Genomic DNA, 25,501 nt, shown 5'->3' on the forward strand with positions numbered 1-25,501 from the left:
TACTCCGTAGCGCTGCAAGATGGGAATTCCACCACGTTCAATGGACATCGACCCCGGTAGACTGTTGGCGTCCTCTGCATTAGACCATTTCACTTGTGTTTCCCAGTATCATTCCGCGTAATTAATGGGTTTAATGGGAGAACCGGTCTTGTGCTGACCTTTGAGGTATAAAACCACCCCACCCTCCCGACATTTCTACGAGGTCCAACCATGGCCCAGGTAAGCCGGATGGGAAAGATATACTTTAGCAATGTGGCGAGAGTGCTTAGGGGTTATTTAAAAAGTGGGCACATCCAAATGCACCGGTGCTAGCAGCTGCACACGTGTCCTAAGACCTTCTCCATCTCCTGGCCTCCACATCCAGATCCTTGTATCACTGTGAGACAAACACAAATCACTAGACAAAGTCTTCCCAACGGCCGGTCACCGGGATCGCGTTACTGGGCAGCCAACGCAGTGGCTTTTAACACCTTCGAAAGAAGTTAGGAGCTTGGCTTTTTACTGGAAGTAGAGTCTTTCCTTTCCAAGCGTGTGTAGGGCTCGAAAGCCGAGCTCCCTAGTCCGTACCCGGTGGGTATTTCATGCAGACCTCCCAAGAGAGGACCCGGGAAACAAAGAGGAGCTGGTAACCGCGGAGAAGTCGGAGCTAATGATGGCACCTGGAGGTTGAAGGTTCCTGCCCCGGGAGGAGAACTCCTTATAACCGGCGACGTGCTTTCTGAATTCCCAAGGCTGGACCCATTTCCAGAAGAAGTTCCTATGGTGGTTTGACTAGGAGAAAGCAAATTGGGGGGTGCCGGGACTGATAAGAGTCTGCCTTGTTCCAGCAACCTTAAGATATTGCAAGTGGCGAAGGATTCAGATGTTGAAGATGAGCGTTTCTCAGAGTCCCTGCTCTGATCCTTCTTCTGCTTCGTCCTCCTGTTCTGGAACCAGACCTTGACCTGAAATAGAAGGACAGGAGTCAATCAAGGCGGGGGATCCCTATTTCATCCCAGCCATGTCTCACCTAGAAGGTTCCAACCGTCATTGACCAGAGTCTTTACAGCTAACCCAAGGTGATACCTTACCTGGAGGTCATCCGTGCTCCCTCTAAGGCAGGGGTGTCCAACCTGCGGCCCTCCAGCTGCTGCAGGACTACAATGCTCTTTCAGCTCAATGGCTGGCAGAGGAGTATGGGAGATGTAGTCCTGCAGCAGCTGGAGGGCCACAAGTTGGACACCCTTGCTCTAAGGTGACTAATGCTGACGTGAAGAGTCCTATTGCTATGCTGGACCTTAGCAGAAAGATGTTATATGGGCCATAACATCTGACCAAAAATTGTCTAAACTAATGTTTTTTTTCTTAAAAGAAAAAAATCCAGGACAAATTTACCAATTTTCTATATTTATTTTTAAAAAAATGATACTTTAGTCTTTTAGAAACTCTGTTTTTGGGAAAATGTGATTTCACGTTCATCAACTCGCAAGACAACAAGCCGCTATCTTATTTCTGCTCATTATTGAAGCAGGCCTAAGGGTCCATCTCTGACCCTCCATCCTCCTAAAATCTAGTTATTTCAATTAACACGACAACGGCATTTATTCCGACTCCCAAATCGCTCTAATCTTTACGTCATTCCTTTTTTTTCCCGTTTGGAAACGGTTACCGCGGATTTGCTTTTTTATATCTTTTTTCTTTTACTTATTTAAATCTGAAGATAAAGAGATTCATGTCTAAATGCAGCTTTCCGTGTAAAATACGCTTTACAAAATATACATTAAAATGACGGGGTGGGAACTACGGGAAACAGCGCGGAAATGAAGTGGTCGCCGTAATCATTCATTATATTTAAGGGAAAAAACGCCATTATTATTAAGCAAATCTGACAGCGACAAAAGGAAAAGGGGGCGCCCGCTGAGAAAACTCTTGCCGTAAGCATTCTCTGTTGTTTAAGTAAATCACTCCTTCTATGCGGCTTAAAGAAAGGACAATTACAGTTTTCCCTCCTGGCTTTTAAGTCCATTGATTGTGGAGTGGAGAGCGTACGTTCGGATAAACGCAGACCCAAAGCCCAGACGCTGGGGCATTAAACACAGGCTGGACGTAAAGAGCTCCGGAATAAATCTGCCGACGTATGAATAAATACAAAAAAAGGTTGGTGTGTAGATGGAGGAAACCGTTTCGTGATGTAATGTCTCCAACCGGCCATCGTCGGGAGTAAGGTGGACCTCTCGATGTGGACAAGTCCGACGTATGGATGACCAGAACAAGTTCTATGGGGAGGCTTATAGAAAGAGAATGGCGGGGCCATCCTTAATGAGGGACAGGCCTTACCTTAGGGTAGCTGTCCCTTGGTCTTCTCAAAAGCCACCAAAGGCTGGAAAACAAGATGGAGGCGATGGGCTCAGACCTCTCCAAGAGTGGATGTGGAGCTAGCATTATATACTGAATCCTGGCATTAGGTCGGCAAACGCTAAAGAAGAGGTCTGTGCCGACGGCTGCTTTGACCTCCGTCACACCGTATCACTGCTCCATCAATGGCGGCAGGTACAGCTGGGCTGGGGGGGGGCATTATTTTCCATATGGAAAAAGTCTTTAAGTTAAATCTGGGGAGAAGGAAAAGCTAGACTGTTTGCTACTAGGCTAGGTTGATAGAAGGAACTTTGATGGACCTTGAAGAAGACATCACAACAAAACGATCACCTCTCGTTGGCTTTAATGGATAACCATCGGCCAGATTTACGCTTCTTACTTCTTGCCAGTCTGCATGTATGGACAGACTCAACGGTTCCAGATAATGAGGTCACAGCTCGGCACACCGAGTATCTGCGAATATATAAAGGGAGCAGGAGGAACGTATATCCTTATCCTCCTCACATACACTCAATGGACGCTACCGGCACTATGATGTATACAGCACTGGGGGTTATATTACTGTATACAGCACTGGGGTTATATTACTGTATACAGCGCTGGGGGTTATATTCCTGTATACAGCGCTGGGGGTTATATTACTGTATACAGCACTGGGGGATATATTAGTGTATACAGTGCTGGGGGGTTATATTACTGTATACAGCACTGGGGGATTTATTACTGTATACAGTGCTGGGGGGTTATATTACTGTATACAGCGCTGGGGGGTTATATTACTGTATACAGCGCTGGGGGGTTATATTACTGTATATAGCGCTGGGGGGTTATATTACTGTATACAGCGCTGGGGGTTATATTACTGTATACAGTGCTGGGGGTTATTACTGTATACAGTGCTGGGGGGTTATATTACTGTATACAGCGCTGGGGGTTATATTACTGTATACAGCGCTGGGGGTTATAGTACTGTATACAGCACTGGGGGATATACCATATTACTGTATACAGTGCTGGGGGGGTATATTACTGTATACAGCGCTGGGGGTTATATTACTGTATACAGCGCTGGGGGTTATATTACCGTATACAGTGCTGGGGGTTATATAACTGTATACAGCGCTGGGGGTTATATTACTGTATACAGCGCTGGGGGGTTATATTACTGTATAAAGCGCTGGGGGTTATATTACTGTATACAGCGCTGGGGGGTTATATTACTGTATACAGCGCTGGGGGATATACCATATTACTGTATACAGTGCTGGGGGGTTATATTACTGTATACAGCACTGGGGGATATACCATATTACTGTATACAGTGCTGGGGGGGTATATTACTGTATACAGCGCTGGGGGTTATACTACTGTATACAGCGCTGGGGGTTATATTACTGTATACAGTGCTGGGGGTTATATTACTGTATACAGCGCTGGGAGTTATATTACTGTATACAGCGCTGGGTTATTGTATACAGTGCTGGGGGGGTATATTACTGTATACAGCACTGGGGGGGTTATATTACTGTATACAGCGCTGGGGGTTATTAACCAGAGGCTCCACGTTACTTTTTAAAGGTGCTACAAAGACCGCTATGTACAGAGACCGAGTTGGGTCGGCAGCGCCGGGGTTAATTTCGTGGCTGGGTGGAAGTGGTCAGTGGCCACCAACACCCAGGTCCAAGAGCTTCTCTCTGGAAATGAAATATCCGCTAAGGAGCAGAGCCGTGTTTGGGGAGGACGCTGTTAGGAACGTACACTTTTACGTCGATCAATAACCAACGGTATCTAAGCGTTGTCTCAGGACCGTGTCCCATGATGCTTTGCAGAGACACGGACAAAAGCATCGAGCGACTGAGCGGTAATTGGACACTTTATTTAGTTCTGCCGTTTGATTCGCGAAACTAAAAAAAACAAAAAACTTTTCTTTGTGTGTTTTCGGAACGTTGCTGTCCGCAGCCCGCCAGGAAAACGCGGCCCGGGCCGCTATTGTAAATTAACGCGTTTCGCGGCTTGGCCGGAATTTCAGACGAGAAACCGGTACTTTCTCCGCGTCTTAACGAGCCGACCTTTTCAGAGTCTCGTCTCACGCTGTCCTCCGGATTACGGGGAAGAACCTAATCCGGAGCAACAAAAAATAATAAAAAAAATTGGGGGTTTTTTGTCTACTTAGTGGGAAAAGCGTACCAATGTTCTTTCTTTTCGCCCGTTGCCCTGGCTCCTCGGGCTCCGTGTATTTTAGTTTGTTGGCAAAACTCCACAAAAAAATCTAAATGAGGCTTCGTGCGCCCAGTAGGGTCCCGCGTGCCACTCGTGTATTATTTCATTTTATTTTTTGACATTTTGGATCTCCTGCGCCGCTTCGCACCTCAGAGCCGAACAATGAAAGCGGCCAGCATTCCGCAGCGTCGGGATAATGCCCCCGCACCACGCAGAGACCCTGATTACACGGGGGACGAGGGCCGCGCGTTTCTGCAAAGAGCCGCGTCGCGCCGTTCTGTTCTGCCGAGCGGCTTCTCCCACGGGCGCGCGCCGCACTCTGCCGGCTCGACACAAAGGAACCGCCGGGGGACCTCTGCTCCACGTTTACTGCTGCATTTATTTTTGTTGTTGTCACGTCCGGACCCAATATTTTAACACAAACCGCCGCGCATACTCAACGGGCAAATGGCACAGCGGGGTTTTATTAAAAAAATAATAATTATGATAAAAAATGTATCCGATTAACTCTCTCGCTGTCCGGTAAACGTTTGGCTTTTCTGGCTCTGCACCGCACAGACATGCAGAAATTTCACTGAAATCGATGGTGGGACGACCCGTTGTCTCATGAGATCCTCCAGAATAGGTTTCGACGCGACCAAGGGGCCCAAGGGCCGATTTCGTACTAATGGAACCCTTTCACTGATGAGTTCTTATCAACTTCTAGGTTCCCATCATCAGCACGCCCAACTGTGCAGGACCCAACGCGCAGGACCCAACTGTACAGAACCCAACTGTGCAGAACCCAATGTGCAGGTCCTACCACGTTGTGATGTCTCAGCACGGTCTGCCTGTGTTGGGAGGGCACATTGTAAAGATCTATGCTCAAGGGGTACGTCTGCTGCCACCTTTGCGCATGGAGAGCGCTCCGATTTGGGGCAAATAATCAGGACAATGGCAGAGACAGCAAAGAAATACTTTGGCGGCTGTGGTGAGGTCTTCTGCTCCTTGACGTTGGATACAGGGGTGGATAGGCGATGCTCCGGTTCATCATCGCATCCCTTAATGAGCTACATAAAATGGAAAAAAAAACATTGGGGGGGTCGCGCCGAAAGAGTATTCTTGGTCGGGGTGCCATCTGGCATAATACTGACCGATGGGTTTGGTGCCCTCAGCCACCAGCGCCTGTGGCTTTAAGGCTGGTGGCTTCCTTAAGATGTAAGTGCGGCCGACGGCTGGATGTGCGCGGCTGCACGTCATGTTTTAGGCTCAGGTACAAAAACTGTTCTGAACACCTGGAGCGGCCTTCCGTCAGAGGTGGCACATGCCGACAATGACTTAAGCTTTGGGCTTTTCTTTTTACAGTAAATGGTCTGGCACTAAAACCTTTTTTTGCCCCGACTTATCTCTCCTTAGTAAATTCGTATGTTATAGATTCTATCTCCCGCGTTCCGAGAGCGGATAATGGCGTCCGAGGCAAGGAGCGCCAACAAAAGAGGGCTGGAAATGCAGCGATTTGCGTCGCGGCGGCCGGGCTATTACGCCGCGTCTCGGGAAAGCACTTAGCGTAAGAGCCGGCGCTTGGTTTTTTTATTTTTATTTTTTTTCCGCGACTCGATTGAAGGGAACGAAGGCTTGTTTTTATAAACAGGCAAATGACTCAGCTGGCGATCTCAGCTGGCCGGCTTTCAATTATTATTATAAGCGAGCCACCTGCTGGAGCCTTCCGGATCTCGGCATTAGCGAGGGGAAAAGAAAGAAACGCCGCTTGGTTATGTTCACCTGCGCCGGTCGGCGGGAACGCCAATAAACAGCGCTTCTTTTTATTTCTGGACCTTCACACATGCACACGCATGATAACGTGGACCGGAACACGCGTGACCAGACGCGGCCAAGACCGCCATATAAAATAAAAACACACGGGATGGATTTTTGGGGGTTTCTTTCCGCTAAACACCTTAAAGAAATGCACTGCCTTTAAAGGGTTAAACAAACTGTAAATTGGAATGCTGGCGCTCGCCAGTTGTTGCTTTTGTCTTTTTTTAGGATGTTTTCATTACAGAGCAGACGAGTCATTTAGATGGAAGTTTGACTTTACTGAGAGGGTGGTAGATAAGTGGAGCAGCCTCCCAGCAGAAGGGGTAGAAGCCAATACAGCAGGAAAAGGGGCAGACTAGATAGGGCTCACACACTCACGCTCACACTATGCATCCAGCCAAACTCAGTCAGTACAGGACGTCATTTCTTTCACATAGAATGATTTCTGGGCTCATCTTCCTTCCACGACCCCCATTAACCCCGGAACTTTCTAAAACTCTAGAAATATTAACCCTTTAATAACCTGTCGGGGAGATTCTATGTAGCAAATCGCCATATGTGTTACCAAAATGGCTCTGATATCGGTCCTCATGGAAACTTTGACTTGTCACTATTTAAAGATGTACTTAATGGAGTCACCTGCATTCAAGCAGGGAGATCAGCAATAACATAAAGGGGGTAAAAGTACCAACTGGGAGTCTTATATATGATCCCACCGGGGTGGAATAGGAAGGAGTCGGCTCAGGAGCCGAATGTCTATCCCATGCATGTTTAAATTCCCTCACTGTATTAACCTCTACCACTTCTGCTGGAAGGCTGTTCCGCTGATCTACCACACACTCATTACAGTAAAAATCCCAGTAGAATCCGATCCAATTAAAGTGGTAAACGCTATCACTTTAACAGCTTTAATGAATAAATCTATTTGCAGCATAAAGTCTGGTGCCTTCCATCTTAAGACCAGGTAGTAAAAGCAAAAATATATCGTAAAAACTGCTAAACCGCGTTAACGGTAAAACAGTAAAGAAACGTTTTTTCCAGCTTGAAAATTAATTATTTACAAGGAAAGATTAAACAGAGAAATTAAAAGGCCTTTAAAGCAAGAAAAAAAAACTAGCCATATGTGATATATACCATACTAGATCCGGGAAAAACTCCTACTAAAATGTAAAACTGCTAAAAATGAGAATTATTATTATTCATTTATTATTACTCGTTTGTAAATAATTTATTTGGAATATTATGATATATATTTAATATATATATATATTTTTAAATTGTTCTAGTTTTAATAATATATTATTAATCATTTTTATATTTGTGATATAATTTTTTTAATATTTTATTTTTGTTAATTTTTTTTTTTGCTTTTCTAATGGAAGGAAATTCTTGTAATTATTAAACAGGGAGTTAAATAGTTAAAGCTTTGGTGCTGGCCGCCCAATAATCTACGCACACAGTGAGCGGCTGGCGGGGGGGTCGGTTGGGTCACCGGGGGTATTGGGGGGGACTGGTAATTTGCCCTCTGTAGGGGTGATTCCCATCTCATCATGGATCTGCCTGTGCTGCCCCGGTACATGCGCGGGGTGCGCTCTCGCCCTGCCATTGACCTACTCGGCAGCTACACCGCTGACCTCATCCGTCTAAGCCGTAAGCCCCGTACCAGCAACCCTCTGCCAGGGGGATTTAACCGCGACATATGTGTCTCCGTGTACCCAGCCAGTGCCGTGACTGTCAACACGTTAACAAACATGCACGGTATCGGCATGTGTCACCAAGAGCTGACAGATATATACTTACCCCATATAGAATGTTTACCCCCCCCCGCTAACTGGGGCCACGGGTTCGATAAACGGCTCATCGATACATAGTATCGGCTCTTTATACCAACAACCCATAGATTGTATGATTCCGCTGTACAGCGATCCTGCCTGTGTTGGCGCCATATGAATAAATAATATTTGTTTAATAAATATTTGTATCTTTTTAATAATCATACAAACGTCCCTAAAATGTCATTTTCTGGTTGTTCCTGCAGGTATATCCGTGCACGCGCGCATCGAGCTCCCGGTCACCGATCCATCGAGATATTACAATATGTCCGTTATACGGCGGGGCCCGAAGGGTTAAACGAACACGTTCGCCGGTGGTCGCGCATGTTCCCATACAGCCCGTAGGTATGGAGCAGTGATACCCCCGACCGGTGGGGGAGGGCTTTCTCGCACCCCCCCCCTGAAGAATGTCCGCCTTCTCCGACCTACTTTCCGTGCAGCTGCCTCCCTGCCTGCGCTGGGTGTAAATACCCTGCGCCCAGCTGGCGCTCTGCCCGCCCCCCTCCTTAAACTCCTAACCGATAAGAGTATATTAACCTACCCGTGACCTGTGGAACATACGATACACGTATGTATGCACGATGCCTCTAAGCTTCTTATTACTATAGATATGCGGCTTACAACCCATGGGGAGGAAAAAACGCTCGTAATCTGGAATCGAAGGCGGCAAACAGTCCCGGCCATCTGGCACACGGGGCGTATTCTCGGCGGGGCTGCTAGCCCTCGTCAGGAGGCCGCTGGCCTTAAACCGCCCGGGGACGACCCGTCGATGCCAGTCCGGCCCCGGTGTCGCTCATCACAAAAAAAGAACCAAGAAAATTGGATTTTGGAATTTAATTACAAATAATGCGGTGAAAAAAAGAATATTTTACATTTAGGTCTTTTTTGCACCATGATTTTGTGGGTATTTAGTTTAAAAGGTAAAGTGAGGTCAGAGGCAGCCCGTGGCAAAGCCAGCATTGTCTACATAGTTTCCTGTGCTTCTCCTGCCCCTATTCTCACAGAGGCTGCCTGAACCAATCAGCAACTTTACAACAGGGGGTGTCCTGGTCGAGGGTGGCGGGTCCGGGGGGGCGTTCAAATGTGTTACCCACATGGATCTACTAACGGTTGTCATGGAAACCTTGCGTTCAAGCAGGGATATCAACCGTAACATAATTGGGCCAAAAGCCCAAAGTCTTATAAACATACCTGGGGTCTTGACACGCCCCACTCCCCGCCCATTTCCCCTTTAAATGGAGGTGTTTCCTGTGATGTCAGCGGTACCCCACCCACCAACGTCGGAGGGCAGTTCTGCCCGTGTCCCGCAATGGTAGGCTTCCGGGGGATAAAGCGGCAAAAAAAAGTGAGACAGCTGGGCGGCATGTACTGATTTTCCAATAGGCATTTCAGGAATACATAGCGCAGCGCCTGCGCGGGGTCATTCCCATTAACCCATTCATTACTGGCAGCATGCACAGTTGAGTCTCCCTAATTATACGGTGAGTAATTAAGGCCTCGGTTTTCCTGTAATTGGGATTTTTAGGGCTGTTGCTGTTTTTATAAACGAGGTTTAATTACCTGATCTGATTAACAAACGCGGATCTCCTGCCAACATTTCCCCCTCCCCCCCCCGGGGGTGAAATTCTATTCTTCCGAAGGACGGGGATGTTCTTTACGTTCGGAATATCTAGAAATACCCCCCCCCCTTCTCTGTATGGTATGGTCTTCCCAATCCTGTGCCGTATAGTCATACCTCCCAACTGTCCCAGGGAAGGGACGGCCCTGCTGGACGACCCTGTCCCTCGTCGTCTCTTGCCGCACTCCCCCAAAAACAGGGGTCTCCATTTGGAAATCTGCATGGTACTCGTAGAGTCCGTCCAATCATATCTTGTATTCTATAAACTATATTTCCCCCGAGGTGAGATTTATCAGTTCACCATTTTGACCATTAAACTATTCAGGGGCCGGGGTTTTATGGCAGGAACCCTTGTAGACCAAGAGATTTGTACGGCGACTCCCTCCGAACCGGGGCTTTTACGGCGTCAGCTAGGAGGATATTTGTCGCATCATACGAGGCAAGTGTCAGGATTTGCCCTGGAACCTTTGGGTTTTTACCCCAGTCTGAGGCCGACTCCTTCATATTCTCCTCCCATTTAATGATATCTCGACATGCCGATTGGTGCTTTTCTCCACAGCTGGAATCCCTGCTTGAATACAGGTGACACCGTTCAGAATAGCTTCTACTTCCTGACAAGTGGTGGTTTCCATAACGACGGTTATTACGACCACTTGGCTGCCGCCGTTAGGTTCTCGTGTTATGGCTCCTTAGGCAACCTACTAGCCATTATGCCGGCCGGTAGCCAATCGCTGGGCTGTTCCCCCGGTGAGGTCTCTTACCTGCGTCTCAGACAGGTTGAGCTGTCTCGCCAGCTCCGTCCTCTCTCTGCCGACCACGTACTGGCACCTCTGGAACTCCAGCTCCAGGCGGTAGAGCTGCTCGGCTGTGAAGGACGTCCGGGTCCGTTTGGGCCGATCCAAGTCCAAGCCTTTCGGGAGAACAATCTCTCGAATCGTCCCTTTGGCATCTAAGGGGAAAAAAAATACGCAAATTTACTTCAGACACGATTTTTGTGGCTAAAATACATTATTTCCCAAAAATAGGGGGAAGCTTTAGCTCGTTGCACACAAATTCATGAGCACATTCTGAGAGGAAGCGCATGGTGCGACGGGAAAATGATTCCCTCCAGCCAAGAACTTGTTAATGTCTGCTTTTATCTTGAGGCATAGACATGTGACCTGATCCTCTTCCATGGGGTGGAAAAAGGGGATCCCAGTAAAAAAATGGTCATTTGAAGCTGGCGTTCCACTTGCTACCTCGCATAATAAGCCGCAGCAGACCTGCCGTTTAATCTTTCCTTGTAAAACCCAACACATGAATGTTTAAGAAGCGGTTCCAGATTCTACGGCAACAACCTATCAGTGTCTGATTTTGTATCACATGGCAATTGAGCATTCCCTGAAAAAAATGGTTGAATAAGTAGAAATTTTAGATGATTAAAACATTGCATTTAGCAATAAAACGTGTTGAATAAACCTTTAACTCATTAAAAATTTTTATCTCTGGAGGGTGTATGAAAAGAATTAAAACCAACTAATTTCCCATGATCCCCCAGTGCGGGGTACAAGAAGAAGGATTGCAACCCAATGAAATTATTATTATTATTAAATGAATTTCCGAAATAAAATACCTGCAAAATTAAACTCACATTTTAACGTCATTTGTTTAAAATATAATAAATGATGATTTTATTTTATATTTTTAAAATATTTTTAATATTGAATCAGCAATCAACAGTAATTTTTTGGGGAAATTGATTACTGGATATACCGTATATAATATAAATAAGGTTTATAATTCACTTAAAATGTAATGGAAAATTGATATCAAAGCCGTCACTTAGGGTCTACTCAAAATCTACAGCAGGGAAGTTTGTTGGGCCCCCAGACGGTGTCCGTGCGTATAATGGGCCCCTCTAGGATTTTAGCGGAGCCACTGCGTAGGGTATTAGGCACCTTTTTTAATTCAATACAAAACCACGAGTGTCTAGGGATACCGCCCTAGAAAGGGCGGTAGTAGAAGTTCGGCACCTTTGGACAGGTGTGGTGAGTGCTTATGGCTGAACAACCTTAGTGGGCAGTTTTGGATGGACCTACCCCGAGCTTGAGCCCAACTGCCTCCATGGCGTTCAGAGCCGTTTATTGGACGCTACAGAACAGGGGTATCCAGAGATAACTACAGCCCGGGGGTATCCCGAGATACCTACAGCACAGGTGTATCCCGAGATACCTACAGCACAGGTGCATCCCGAGATACCTACATCCCGAGATACCTACAGCACAGGTGTATCGCGAGATACCTACATCCCGAGATACCTACAGCACAGGTACATCCCAAGATACCTACAGCACAGGTGTATCGCGAGATACCTACAGCACAGGTGTATTCCGAGATACCTACAGCACAGGTGTATCCCGGGATACCTACATCCCGGGATACCTACAGCACAGGTGTATCGAGAGATACCTACAGTACAGGTGTATCGAGAGATACCTACAGCACAGGTGTATCCCGAGACACCTACAGCACAGGTGTATCCCAAGATACCTACAGCACAGGTACATCCCGAGATACCTACAGCACAGGTGTATCCCGAGATACCTACAGCACAGGTGTATCCCAAGATACCTACAGCACAGGTACATCCCGAGATACCTACAGCACAGGTACATCCCGAGATACCTACAGCACAGGTGCATCCCGAGATACCTACAGCACAGGTGTATCCCGAGATACCTACAGCACAGGTACATCCCGAGATACCTACAGCACAGGTGCATCCCGAGATACCTACAGCACAGGTGCATCCCGAGATACCTACAGCACAGGTGTATCCCGAGATACCTACAGCACAGGTGCATCCCGAGATACCTACAGCACAGGTGTATCCCGAGATACCTACAGCACAGGTACATCCCGAGATACCTACAGCACAGGTGTATCCCGAGATACCTACAGCACAGGTACATCCCGAGATACCTACAGCACAGGTGTATCGCGAGATACCTACAGCACAGGTGTATCCCGAGACACCTACAGCACAGGTGTATCCCGAGATACCTACAGCACAGGTACATCCCGAGATACCTACAGCACAGGTGCATCCCGAGATACCTACAGCACAGGTGCATCCCGAGATACCTACAGCACAGGTGTATCCAGAGATACCTACAGGACAGGTGCATCCCGAGATACCTACAGGACAGGTGTATCCCGAGATACCTACAGCACAGGTGTATCCCGAGATACCTACAGCACAGGTGCATCCCGAGATACCTACAGCACAGGTGTATCCAGAGATACCTACAGGACAGGTGCATCCCGAGATACCTACAGGACAGGTGTATCCCGAGATACCTACAGCACAGGTGTATCCCGAGATACCTACAGCACAGGTTTATCCTGAGATACCTACAGCATGCATTTTCAAAGTCCAAATCCTGTTAACCTTGATGTATTTCTGTGGATTCGGCTGTTCTTGGATACCTGGCCAGCACCTGTTTGAGTGCCGTGTCACCTGCCATAGCGATGGGAAGGAAACTCACCATGACGTGTAACGGGTTAAACTCAACCCCTGCTCCGGGGAAATCATTTCTCCTGTTAACACGCCTATTACACGTCTGTCCGGCCCGGCCCACAAACCAGAAAATCTGATTTATTACATGAAGCTCCCCTGAGGGTAAAACCTGTTACTACTAAAAAAAAGTACAATTATTTTTACAGTTTTGTAGGGTTCGTTAAACAAACCCCTATCTCATCCGTCTGGTGTCCTGATGGATTGAGCAGGATCTTGGGAACCTGTAAAAAATTTCTGTATTAGCCTCTACCACTTCTGTTGGGCGGCTGTTCCGCTTATCTACCACCATTTCCATAAAGTAAAACTTCCCTATATATATATCAGGGGCCTACAAACTACATTTCAGAAGGAAACGGACGGTAATTATTTTTATGAATAGGTTTGTAGGCAATAATTCACTTTATTCCATAAATTAATGAAATTGAAAATAACCGGCAGAGAAGAGACTTTTGTGACTCTTATGCTGAATACACTGACCTATAGACAGACATTGTATGTTATATTGTAACGTTAATATGACTCGACGCATTTGACGCAAACTCCGTGCAGCTAACCAATCAGAGGTGGAATATCTGCCCTGCTTATCTCCCATTGGCTGCTGAGTGTTCTAATTTGGAACGCTCCCCCGTAACATAAATGACATTATATAGAGCAGCTATCGACCACGACTACAACATACATGCGGGGCTGATTAACCCTCTACAGCCAATGGGGGAGGGTCTCCGTGCCCTGCTTAGCTCCCATTGGCTCATTTCATTATCTTTCCTTTTTATTAAATATTTTCCCAAATAACATTTTTCATCCTGCCTTTCCAGATCAGTCGCTGCTTATAACCCGCGCACGTGCGGAAAATAAAAAAAAAGATTGAGAGAACCGTACATACGCCGCGCGTGAAAGAGGCATAAAAATAGATCAGAAGGAGAGCAGAGAGGGGGAGGGTAGGAGGATGACAATGACGTATAGGGAGAGTGACAGTTCTCAGTAGCCCGTACGGATCAAGGTGAAAATTCTCGTCTTTGGGTCAAATAAATGCTTTTACCCTGAGATATAAAAAAAATAGACTAAAAAATGGCCGTGTGACGTCTCCAAGCCCCGGAATCTTTACGTTGAAGGTATATATATATATATATGTATGTATGTATATATGTATATATAGAGGGATGAGCCAATTGGCTCCCCGTGGGCCGCTAGCCCAGCTCCAGTGCCTACGGCAGCAGAAATGAGGTTATAGGCCGTCCATCAGTCTGCATTAGACACCGGGATCGCTCAATGAGAAGAGAAAATGCTGCAATTTTTGGTAAATGTTATTTTGTTGCCATTTTCAGTAAATAAGAAATATTCTGTATACAGAGGAGAGGAAACGTTAGAACGAGAGGCCATGAGCTAAAACTACAGGGTCAAAGGATTAGATGAAACGTGAGGAAGATTTACTTTACTGAGGGGGGTGGTAGATCAGTGGAACAGCATCCCAGCAGAAGTGGTAGAGGCTAATACAGTGAGGGGACTTAGACATCCATGGGATGGGCGTTGATAAAAGTTTATAAATGTTTCTATGTTAAATGTCTTAAATGTAGATTATACGGAAGCAGAGACAGGATGGGGGCGTGGCATAAACAGAACCCGAGAAGGGCTGGTGTTTAGCTCCACCCACTGGCCCCTGATGGTATTTTACGCATGTGCTGCTTTGCTTTACGGCAAGTCCTAAAAGACAACTACGAAAAGGCAACCAGTGTCACATCTTTCCTTAAAGGAAGAGAAACCTCAAGAGAAAGAAGCATAATGATTAATAATCAGAATGAGGCATTTCTGAATTTTCCAATTTCCAACTTTTTTTTCCTCATTTTGATTTTTTTTTTTAATTTATTAACATAAGAACTAGGTTAACATCGTAACTGGATCTCTGTGGAAAAGCATTATTTTGCTTTGAAACGCGTAACAAATGAAGCCAAAAAAAATTAAAATTTCCATTAAAAAAGGCAATATTGTTTGTTTCAACAAAATTTTAACCAAAATCTATATTTAAAAAAAAATATTTTATATAATATAATATTTAATATTACCGGTAAATATTTAGTATAAAATAGTATTTAATATTATATATATGTAATATTTAATATAAAATAATACTGAATATAGTATATTTAATTTAAAATAATATTGATTATAGTATATTTAATATAACATAATATTCTGTATAATATATACATATATAAAACACAAAATAATCTTTATTTTATTTACACAAAATTAATAATATGATATATTTCATATAAAATAGTATTTAATATATATTAATAACATATTTGATATAAATATTAATAAAATATTGAATCTAGTTCATATTTCTAGACAATGTATAGCTGTTGGACCCGCCCCATTCCGTCGGATGTGTGCCATCTGCGTCCAATGCAAGGGAAATGCGTAGGATGCGCATGCATGAGCGCTCCTGGTGAGTGCGTGCCGTCAGACATGTGCAGCGCTCTTTTTCATGAACGACCAGCTTCATTCATAGAAACCCTAAAATCAGGAGGGGGGGCAGGAGGTAAGTGCTGCAACAGCGTTTGTCATATAAAAAAATCTTCATTTTGATGGATTTAACAAAATCTGTAAAAATTCTGTCTGGGTGAAAGGAATTTAAAGGGGGGGTGATTTCCAATGAGAGAGGGACTAGAATTGCGTCATCATCGAATTACAGAATCCTATCATTCCCAGAGCTCAGGTTATTACTATAATTCTTGTGTAGAGAGCGCCAACATACTCCAAAGCGATGTACAGAAATATAGAACCTTGCCGGCAGATCAGACCCATTAGGCTTCGTTTTTTTTCCTGTTTTAAAGACTCAAACCTTAATCAGTCGTTGGTCTCGTCTTAGATTCAGGATCCGTATGTCTGTCCCGCGCATGTTTAATACCCTCACTGTATTACCCTCTACCACTTCTGCTGGGAGGCTGTTCCATTTATCTACCATCTTCTCATTAAATTAAAAAAGAGTACAGAGCTCCCAAAGCGGGCAGTTAGTAGATAGTACCCCAAAATCCTGACTATCCTGCAGAAAATGGGACGATTGGCAGGTATGCTAGACCATAATATGTGTCATAGCAGAAATAAATGAATCAAAGCAATTATAGAAACCCAAGAATCTCCCCATTCGGCCCCATCTAGTCCTCCCGATTCTCCTGCTGTAAAGTGATCCGGTACGCTGGGTTCTAGAGCAGGTCCGGTTCTGAAGCCTCACTATAAATAGCGTGACTGCTAATATCGTTAAGAACTACTATACGCTGCATATCCTTCACCAGGCGGTCATAACTCTTATTATTATTATTTATTGTTTTATATAGTGCTAACATATTAAATATGCATGTAGGGCATTTTGCCGGATGACATCACCTCTGGGGTGGTGAGCTCGGTGAAGTCATGTGATCACCTCCATCCCCAAATGCAAAACCTTGGACTTAATTAGATTTCTCTTCTTCCGCCGGTCTTTCTGCTCATGTATTCTCAGTAGTTACATTCAGAGTTGGTAGAAGACGAAGGAGCAGCTGGTGGTGAAGGTAAAGATGAATGTAAGATAAAGGAGGAGGCTGGATGGGGAGGTGTAGTATGGAGGCTGGATGGGGAGGTGTAGTATGGAGAGTGGAGGCTGGATGGGGAGGTGTAGTATGGAGGCTGGATGGGGAGGTGTAGTATGGAGGCTGGATGGAGAGATGTAGTATGGAGGCTGGATGGGGAGGTGTAGTATGGAGAGTGGAGGCTAGATGGGGAGGTGTAGTATGGAGGCTGGATGGGGAGGTGTAGTATGGAGGGTGGATGGAGAGATGTAGTATGGAGGCTGGATGGGGAGGTGTAGCATGGAGGCTGGATGGGGAGGTGTAGTATGGAGGCTGGATGGAGAGATGTAGTATGGAGGCTGGATGGGGAGGTGTAGCATGGAGGCTGGATGGGGAGGTGTAGTATGGAGGCTGGATGGGGAGGTGTAGTATGGAGGCTGGATGGGGAGGTGTAGTATGGAGGGTGGATGGAGAGATGTAGTATGGAGGCTGGATGGGGAGGTGTAGTATGGAGGCTGGATGGGGAGGTGTAGCATGGAGGCTGGATGGGGAGGTGTAGTATGGAGGCTGGATGGGGAGGTGTAGCATGGAGGATGGATGGGGAGGTGTAGTATGGAGGCTGGATGGGGAGGTGTAGTATGGAGGGTGGATGGGGAGGTGTAGTATGGAGGCTGGATGGGGAGGTGTAGTATGGAGGCTGGATGGGGAGGTGTAGTATGGAGGCTGGATGGGGAGGTGTAGCATGGAGGGTGGAGGCTGGATGGAGAGATGTAGTATCCAGCCATCGTATGTACTTTAATAGATGTGGTGCTCCCCTTCCAGATTTATAGGAGGGTTCTGGAGAACCCCCCCCCCATAAGCACTTCCCCCTTCCCCCACCCCCAGCTACTTTCCGCAGCACATGATTCTTATCGCCTATTGGTTTCAATGGGAACACTTTCCTGCTAATGATTGCTGCTTGAAGCGGCCAATCAGTGACGTGCGGGGGTGGGACCTGCAACTAAATAAGTACTTTTTTTTTATTTTGTTGAACGTATCCCTGTATGAAACATGCTGGATGTGACGTCTGTTTTTGCCCCCTTATTCATGTATCCCGTCTATCGACGATTAAATATCCGAACCCGACCGAAAGAAATGAAATCTACCAAAAAAACAAAAATGGAGGGTGGTACAGCTTTAGTGATTTACACACAATTCTTTTTAGCTTGTAAGCTGGTGCTTTTTGTGTAATAACAATATTATTAATGCCCTTTATCCAGGACAGAGAGCGCCGGGCGTCGTCGGGGGCCAAAAGCTCGTATTTCATTTTTTTATCTAATTTTATGTTTGAAAATGCAACTTTATGGGTCTCCCTCGAGAGGTAAACACAAGGAGTCCCTTATTATTGGGGCAGCATATAGCCATTGGCATTCGCTGGTAGCCAGGTTAGCCCGGTGTGCCACATGGCCAGTCCCTGCCTCTTAGTAGCCACAAAAGATGGACTCTGCCTCCTCCATATCTATACATACCAAATAAACACTTACATTCGGCTCAGAACTTTTGTGCCAGAATCGTTCTTTTCCTCCCAAAAATAGTTTAGATTTTTTTTCGCTCTTCTAAATATTTATAAAATACATCCCCAGCTTATATACCATCTGCCCCTCCCCCATATATATATATATATATATATATATATATAACCTCTTTTATAGAATACACCGATCCGTGCCAGCCACCCCTATATGTTTCTGTTATATCATATGTGATATACTGGTGAGTATATATATATAATATATAATATATAACTTATATGTATGCAAATATATTTCAATCATAGTCCTTACATACATTTACTTTTAAACTATATGTCCTGGTCAGATCAGCCCCCCCCCCTCCAAGAACCCACTTCTACCCCATCTCCGGGAGAAGCCCCCTCCATAGCCATCAATGTGACCTTTCTTCTGTTTAATAAATTAATTTACACTTAACCAATCTAACGAAAAATGGATTACGCATTGTTATATTTTTCATCTATTTGGTTTAATATATATATATATATTTAGGGGTAGAAATATATGGGGGGGAATAGAAAAAAATACTTTTTTATCAACTAAGCTTCATAGACCAACTATTTGATTATTTTTATTGTATTTCTTGAGACTATATGAGCTGCTTAAAAAAATAGCAGCTTAAAAAATAGCACTTTGACGAGGAAAAAAATATATGAAAAAAATCTAGAATATAAAAATAGCAATGTGCTGATAAGTACTTCACATACACATGGGGCATATACTGTATATATATATATATATATATAGATAGATAGATAGATAGATAGATAGATAGAAAGATAGATAGATAGATAGATAGATAGATGATAGATAGATAGATAGATAGATAGATAGATAGATAGATAGATAGAAAGATAGATAGATATATTTATTTATATTAAAATATACTGGGGAAACTGTTTAAGTAAAAGCATTTAAGTTAAAAGTTGGTTGATTTTATAAGATTATAAGACGTTTTTCCCAATTTATTGTGAAATTAAAGAGTTTCCAGGTTCCATTTCCTCCGAGAGACAATTAAAGGAATGTTCATTAATAATTAAAGGGGTCCTTTTGTAATTGAGATATTGTCTTTTTTATCACCTTTCTCCTTGGTGAGAATCCATAGCACTTCAGATATTGAATGGAATATTGTTACTGTTACGTAACATTCTTATTACACGTTCACAAGCCGCTGTTAGAGATGATGCACCGATTTGATGTCTTTCACCCCAAGATTCTCCCTGAATTTTTTTTATATATTTTTTTTAAGGGAATTAATATTGGCAGTAGCCCCAGCTTTCGTCCTGCGCAGCTCGGATCTGATTGGCTGTGCAGGTTTCAGACCCCCCCTTTTTTTTGTTGTTGCTATTTTAAGGTCAAACATTTGCAGAACGCTCTAAAAAAATGTCCCTTACCACAGAAAAGTATATATTTTTTTCATCTCCAACTGACCAATATAATATTTCTAAATATTAAAGTTAATAAGAAATACCAATAAAAAAATAAATATATAAAAATTTATAAATTTATAAATTTCAACAAAATTCACATAAGTTAAGCAGACTGTGATTTATTACAGTAATAAATAAATAAATATTGTATAAAGAATATCTTCATGCGTGATATCATACACTACTAATGTGCATTACTTAATACCATGATCAGGACGCCGTCACCCATTAACCTTATACTTAATTAGACGCTTTATTACTTTATTATAAAAAAAAATATTTGGGACGATGAAAAAAAATATAAAAAAATCAATAGCATTTTATATAATATAATATATTTTTTTATAATTATAATATAATATTTATGAATCAGGCAACAAGAAATTATTACAATACATTTTACAAATTTTTTATATATAAATAATAGATTTTTAGACACAGGTTTACCCCTATAGATTCACAGCGTAGGTAACTTCTTTCAAAAGTGTCTAAGGTCCTAATAAATTTATTGGCAGAAAAGGAAAGTACAGAATTGGTCCACATCCATCAATATCAATGACTTTTTATTACTTTAAATAAAAAAAACCAAGTTTTTACTTCTGTTCTTGGCGCATGTGACAGACCACCATTTTTAGGCTGAAAATCCTTCAGATACTGTGTTAGACGACAGAGATATTTTCCTACCCAATACTTATTCTTAAACCATAACTCGGATTATATTTTTACAAGTATTTTTACATAACATTTTTGAATTTTTTTGTTTTAAATACTGGAAATTACCTAGAATAAAAATAAAATCAATACAAAAAAATAATAATTAATCTTTAGAAAGCACATTGCTTTGATTTTCAAGCGAGGGTAAAAGTTATTAAACGTTATTTTTGTATCAAATGAAAAATATCATGTGATGTTATTTTACATTTTAAGTAAATTGTGCCTAGTTATAATCAGCCATAAATTCTACGTGACGTTTATGGCATAGCGTGTGAAAGTACGTCCATTTTGTTACAGTATTGGGTGGTCAGATCAAAATGGTGGCTGGGCGTCATGGCTTTCGATAAAGAGCAATTGGGTATTCGGTCTTTATGAGATGACCGATGACCCTATTCTGTTCTGTATATGGATCGTACGGTTCCAAAATTAGTACGCCTCTGAATAACAATTGTCAAAAATAATAATTAATAGATTCCTATTGGGAATCTCATTGCTCTGTGCGCCAGTAAACATCGGGAGAATAGGGCTCTCTGAACATACATAATTATTGTATATGTTATAAGATGGATGCTATACCTAAATATTTAATGCCCATTGCCTTACGCCGTGAAATATATTTGAACCATATCATATATGAAGTCACAAATCTCACAGCCACAGAAAAGACCATATATGACCTATCCACCGTTTATCCAAAAATATCTAAAATATGTCTTTTTTTAATTTTTGTAATTTTTATTTTTTTTATGTACCTAACAAGCTAAATTTCTAAAACAAAAAAAAAAAAAAATAGCGCATATACAGCACTTTCAGGTCTCAACAGATATCTGCGTTTTTTTGTATGATACCGAGATGCAAGCGAAGATGATTTTAATCAAAGCTCTATTGGAAAATCTTATTTTAGTTTTTTTGAACAATATAAAGTTTTGAAAACTACTTCCTTTTTTCCCCACATTTTTTGTTTATATTATACAGTGCTAATACCTCCTAAATTGCCGTGGACTGCGTTAAAGTGCTTAAGATTCCATTAAAGTGTTAAACTAATTAATGAAGTCATTATTATTACCCTTCTGCCATTTTAGAATGCCAAGGTTGTTGTTTCCGAGTGGAATGTTTTTCCTTTCATGAAATCAAATATTGAAAAAAAAAATGAAATAGGATGCTATCTTTTTTTTACGGACATTGCATTCAGGGGGAAAAAATCCTTTTTTTTCCAGTCGAAAAAAAATTTAAACAAATCATCAAACCTATTATTTTCACACCCGCCTACATATTTGCTTCTGCAAAGTCGTGTATCTCGAGATCATCTTACACAAGAGCTGTTTCTAAATTGACCTAATTTCACAACAAGGCATTCAATATGGCATACTCTCTTTATATACGTTACCGCATATAGATATTCGATGATGTCTAGCTATGCCTCTAAAAACCTATAAAAAAATAATAATAAATATATATATATGTCTATATAAATATATATATTTATTATTTTTTCATTTTTATTTTATTAATTTGAATAATATAATACGACGTTCCCGAGAGGAGCTGACAGAGTTAAATACATTTGTAGCGCATGAGCTAAAATCACAATATTTTTGCACAAAACCACTCAGAATATGCCCCTTGCCTCGATTAACTCCCTCATTGTTGTCCAAGGTTCTTATTTTATACGGAACACTAAATAAATATAAAAAAAAGGAACTTAATGAGTGGAAACAAAAATGTCTGCACATAGTAAAGATTGTTCAATAAATTATAGATTTTCCAACCCTTCTGTCATGTTTGGGGTAATCACTGTCTTACTTCTCAACACCCACTTAAAAAAAAAAAGTGTTTCCGTACCCACTCCATGATAAATAAATTAAACGTTTCCAGTGTTTTTCAATAAAAAAAAAATAAAAAGGTCAAATTATATCCTTTGGGCAGCCCGATCGTAATATTACACCTACCGATACATTATACGACCACCCTGTAAATACCTAATGCTCTTCCGGAGCGTAATGCTTTCCGAACAAATACCGTGAAGAACAAAGGCAATTCCCAGACACACTTCTAGAATGGTTCGAGAAAACCTTATTCTGGTGACAACTTAATTTTCCCAACCTTATATTTTTCCGACACTTCTATATCGCATAATGTATTCAAAACAAAGCATATACATAGTTAATAATCTCAAGATCATGTATTTTTTTTTTTTGGGGTTCAATATTTTTATCAGCTACTTGTTTTAAGGATAAAAAATATAGCAACTTCACTTATTCCTGATCAGAAAAAAAAATCAATATATATATATATATATTTCATGATTTTAAATAATTGTTTTATACTTTTTTTTTTCATGTATTTTTATTTGTTGGCTTGTATCAAGTCCGAAAACTTTTTTCAACCTAAATTATATATTATTAGACAATGGAGCTTTTATAATTCTATCTAAAACCTGAAAAGAAATTCTTGGGGTAAAGAAGCCGAACTGTAGAATATTTCTTTAATGTGCTGCTTAAGGCTCCTTAAGAAATAGAACACGCGTGATACGGACACATAGCACATGGCTTCGTTATGTAACAGAAAGAAAAGCGTTTAATCTCGTGCCTCGGAATATAAACCTCTAATCGGACGATGGGATCAACACAAATTTTGGACGTTCTGAAAATGAAACGTCCTTATTTTCACCGTTTCATTGCAAATTCGTAAAATCAAGCCTTTCCCTGCAAACTTTCACAATGTTAGAGTCCCTGATATATTTTATTTTACCTCATTGAACGTCTTTAAGCTCTCGATTCAAAGCTATGATCACATTTGTGTCCCGCAAAATATATGAAATATTTCTGGGGGGTGGGGGGGAGTTTACATGAAAATCGCAAGTAGTCCTGATATTACACAAAGTGTACATTTATTGCCCTAATTCACCGCAGAGGGCAAAACTTTCGTCACGTTGCTTTGTTTACGGTTGCGAACGCACACTGGGCATTTGGAATCCATCGAGACAAGGCCTCGCTTTGCTTGTGTTTTGGATTGATGGACAATAAAGTTATAGATCTCTGCACGTAAAAAAAAAAAAAAGAAAAAAAAACGCCATGATTATCCGAGTGGATGTCGGAATAATAAAAAAAAAATACCAACACATTCGCTGTCGGGAAAAATAGAGCAGGAGCGACGGCGGACGAGACCTTAGACTTTATCGAGGGACGTAAAGGAACGCACATTCTAAATATAGACACTCGTGACGTTTCTCTCCTCTACTGTGAAGCGGCAGCTTCTTCTGGTCCTCATAAAGCTATGTGTCGTAGGGTTCCATAGCGAGTAGAGTATTATATGTGTTATTACTCTCAAACTATGTGTCTATAGAAAAAAGTGGGAAGCTGCCCTCGTTAACGACTCTTTATACATATTTCATGCCCTCTATGTGCACGTCGGCAGCTACACATCTCGAGCTCGAGCCTGACATGGAAAGGACTCCTTGCCGGCTGTGAAGCGCAGAACAATAAGACGTATTGTGCCTCACTGGGAAGACCAAGATAGTCCTCGATCGCTACGGGAAAGAAGGGATAACTCTGACACGGCTCCGACGCTGGAGGAACTGTCGTCTCCGAGACATCCGTGGCGTTATCGGACTAACATAACTTTCGCACGATCACCGTGACGGGCAAGAGGCACCTGCAGCTACGAAGCTGCGTGTCTCTGGGGCAAAAAACTATTGGCTCGTTAATGAAAGCGGTCGCTGCTTCGCGTTAGGGCATTCGACGGAAAACAGAGGCCCCTCTGCACAGCTGAAAGGATAAGGTTGTATTATTTTGCTCACCCATCTTTCAGATGCCTCCATTCATCGCCGCTCTTCCCGGTTCCTTCCCATCTTCCCATTCCCTCCATCAACCACCCCCCCCTGATTAAATCCTTACCTCTGACCAGGATCCGTCTGCAATAATCAGCTTCTCCTGAAGACTGGCTGTCCTGACCTTCTTCTTTGGACGAGCCGGGGCTGGAGGTGGAGGTCACAGGAATGTCTTTTATACTGTGGCCTCGGAGGGAACACTCCAGATCTGCCCTACTTCCCTTGTCTCTGAGTCGCTCTGAACAAGACGTGGCTGATTTGCCACAGAGAGGGCTTCTCTCCTCGGACACTCCATCGCCCATACTAGTCGCCTGATCAAACATCAAGAGAACCCCCCCTTTAACTCCTAAACTGCCCCCTCCCGCCAACACCACTTCCAGAAAGAAAAAAAAAAAAAAAGCAAACGACAATTCACGCAGGCAGCATAAGTCAGCAGCCTAGCGCATGTAGGGCATCAGAGGTTCCACACAAGTATTCCACAAAAGGTCTCGTCACGGTTGCCATCGTACGAACGCAGGGTCCCCCAAAGATAAACACGCGGCTTCTTTTTATGAGCACAAACGCCGAGTAGCCCCCAGATCGGGGTTTTCGAACGTTAAAATGAGACCAATAAAAAAAAAAGCTTGCATATATTCTGCATTAAAAAATGTCGAGATACTTTAAAAAACAAATAACGGGGAGGTGCTATTCTCCTTTTTTCTTTCTTTCTTTCTTTCTTCTTTTTTTTTTGTCTTTGATTGTTCAGCCAAGTATGAAGAAATGTGAATGAAAGAAAAGAAGGCGTTCCAAGCTTGAGTTCTTTTTTTTTTTTTTTTAAACAGTTCTAGCTATGACGGTCCAAATGTTCCTCTTCAAAAACTTCTGGAGTCTCGATGCGGGCGATACGTGCGTACAGTCAACACGAAGAAGACAGGAGATGCGTGCTCCGTCGAACCCAAGGCTTGTCTTCTTCAGGACCAATTCTTGCTTTATGTTTTTGTCTGACAGGTTAGACTTTGAAATATGATTGCGCGGATGAAAGATCGATACTACTTAAAAAAAAAATATAT

General features: G+C 42.8%; 1 protein-coding gene across 1 annotated transcript; it reads right to left on the minus strand.

Annotated features, from left to right (window-relative positions):
• Nucleotides 1-220: 220 nt before the first annotated feature.
• Nucleotides 221-24,884, minus strand: VAX2 (ventral anterior homeobox 2). The gene is made up of 3 exons (XM_053472151.1): nucleotides 24,520-24,884; nucleotides 10,584-10,771; nucleotides 221-944 (listed from the first exon to the last, which is right to left on the minus strand). The coding sequence occupies exons 1-3, from the start codon at nucleotides 24,773-24,775 to the stop codon at nucleotides 483-485; spliced, it is 906 nt and encodes a 301-aa protein (XP_053328126.1). The 5' UTR covers nucleotides 24,776-24,884; the 3' UTR covers nucleotides 221-482.
• Nucleotides 24,885-25,501: the final 617 nt, after the last annotated feature.

Source organism: Spea bombifrons, chromosome 1, assembly GCF_027358695.1.
Source record: "Spea bombifrons isolate aSpeBom1 chromosome 1, aSpeBom1.2.pri, whole genome shotgun sequence".
Lineage (NCBI taxonomy): Eukaryota > Metazoa > Chordata > Amphibia > Anura > Pelobatidae > Spea > Spea bombifrons.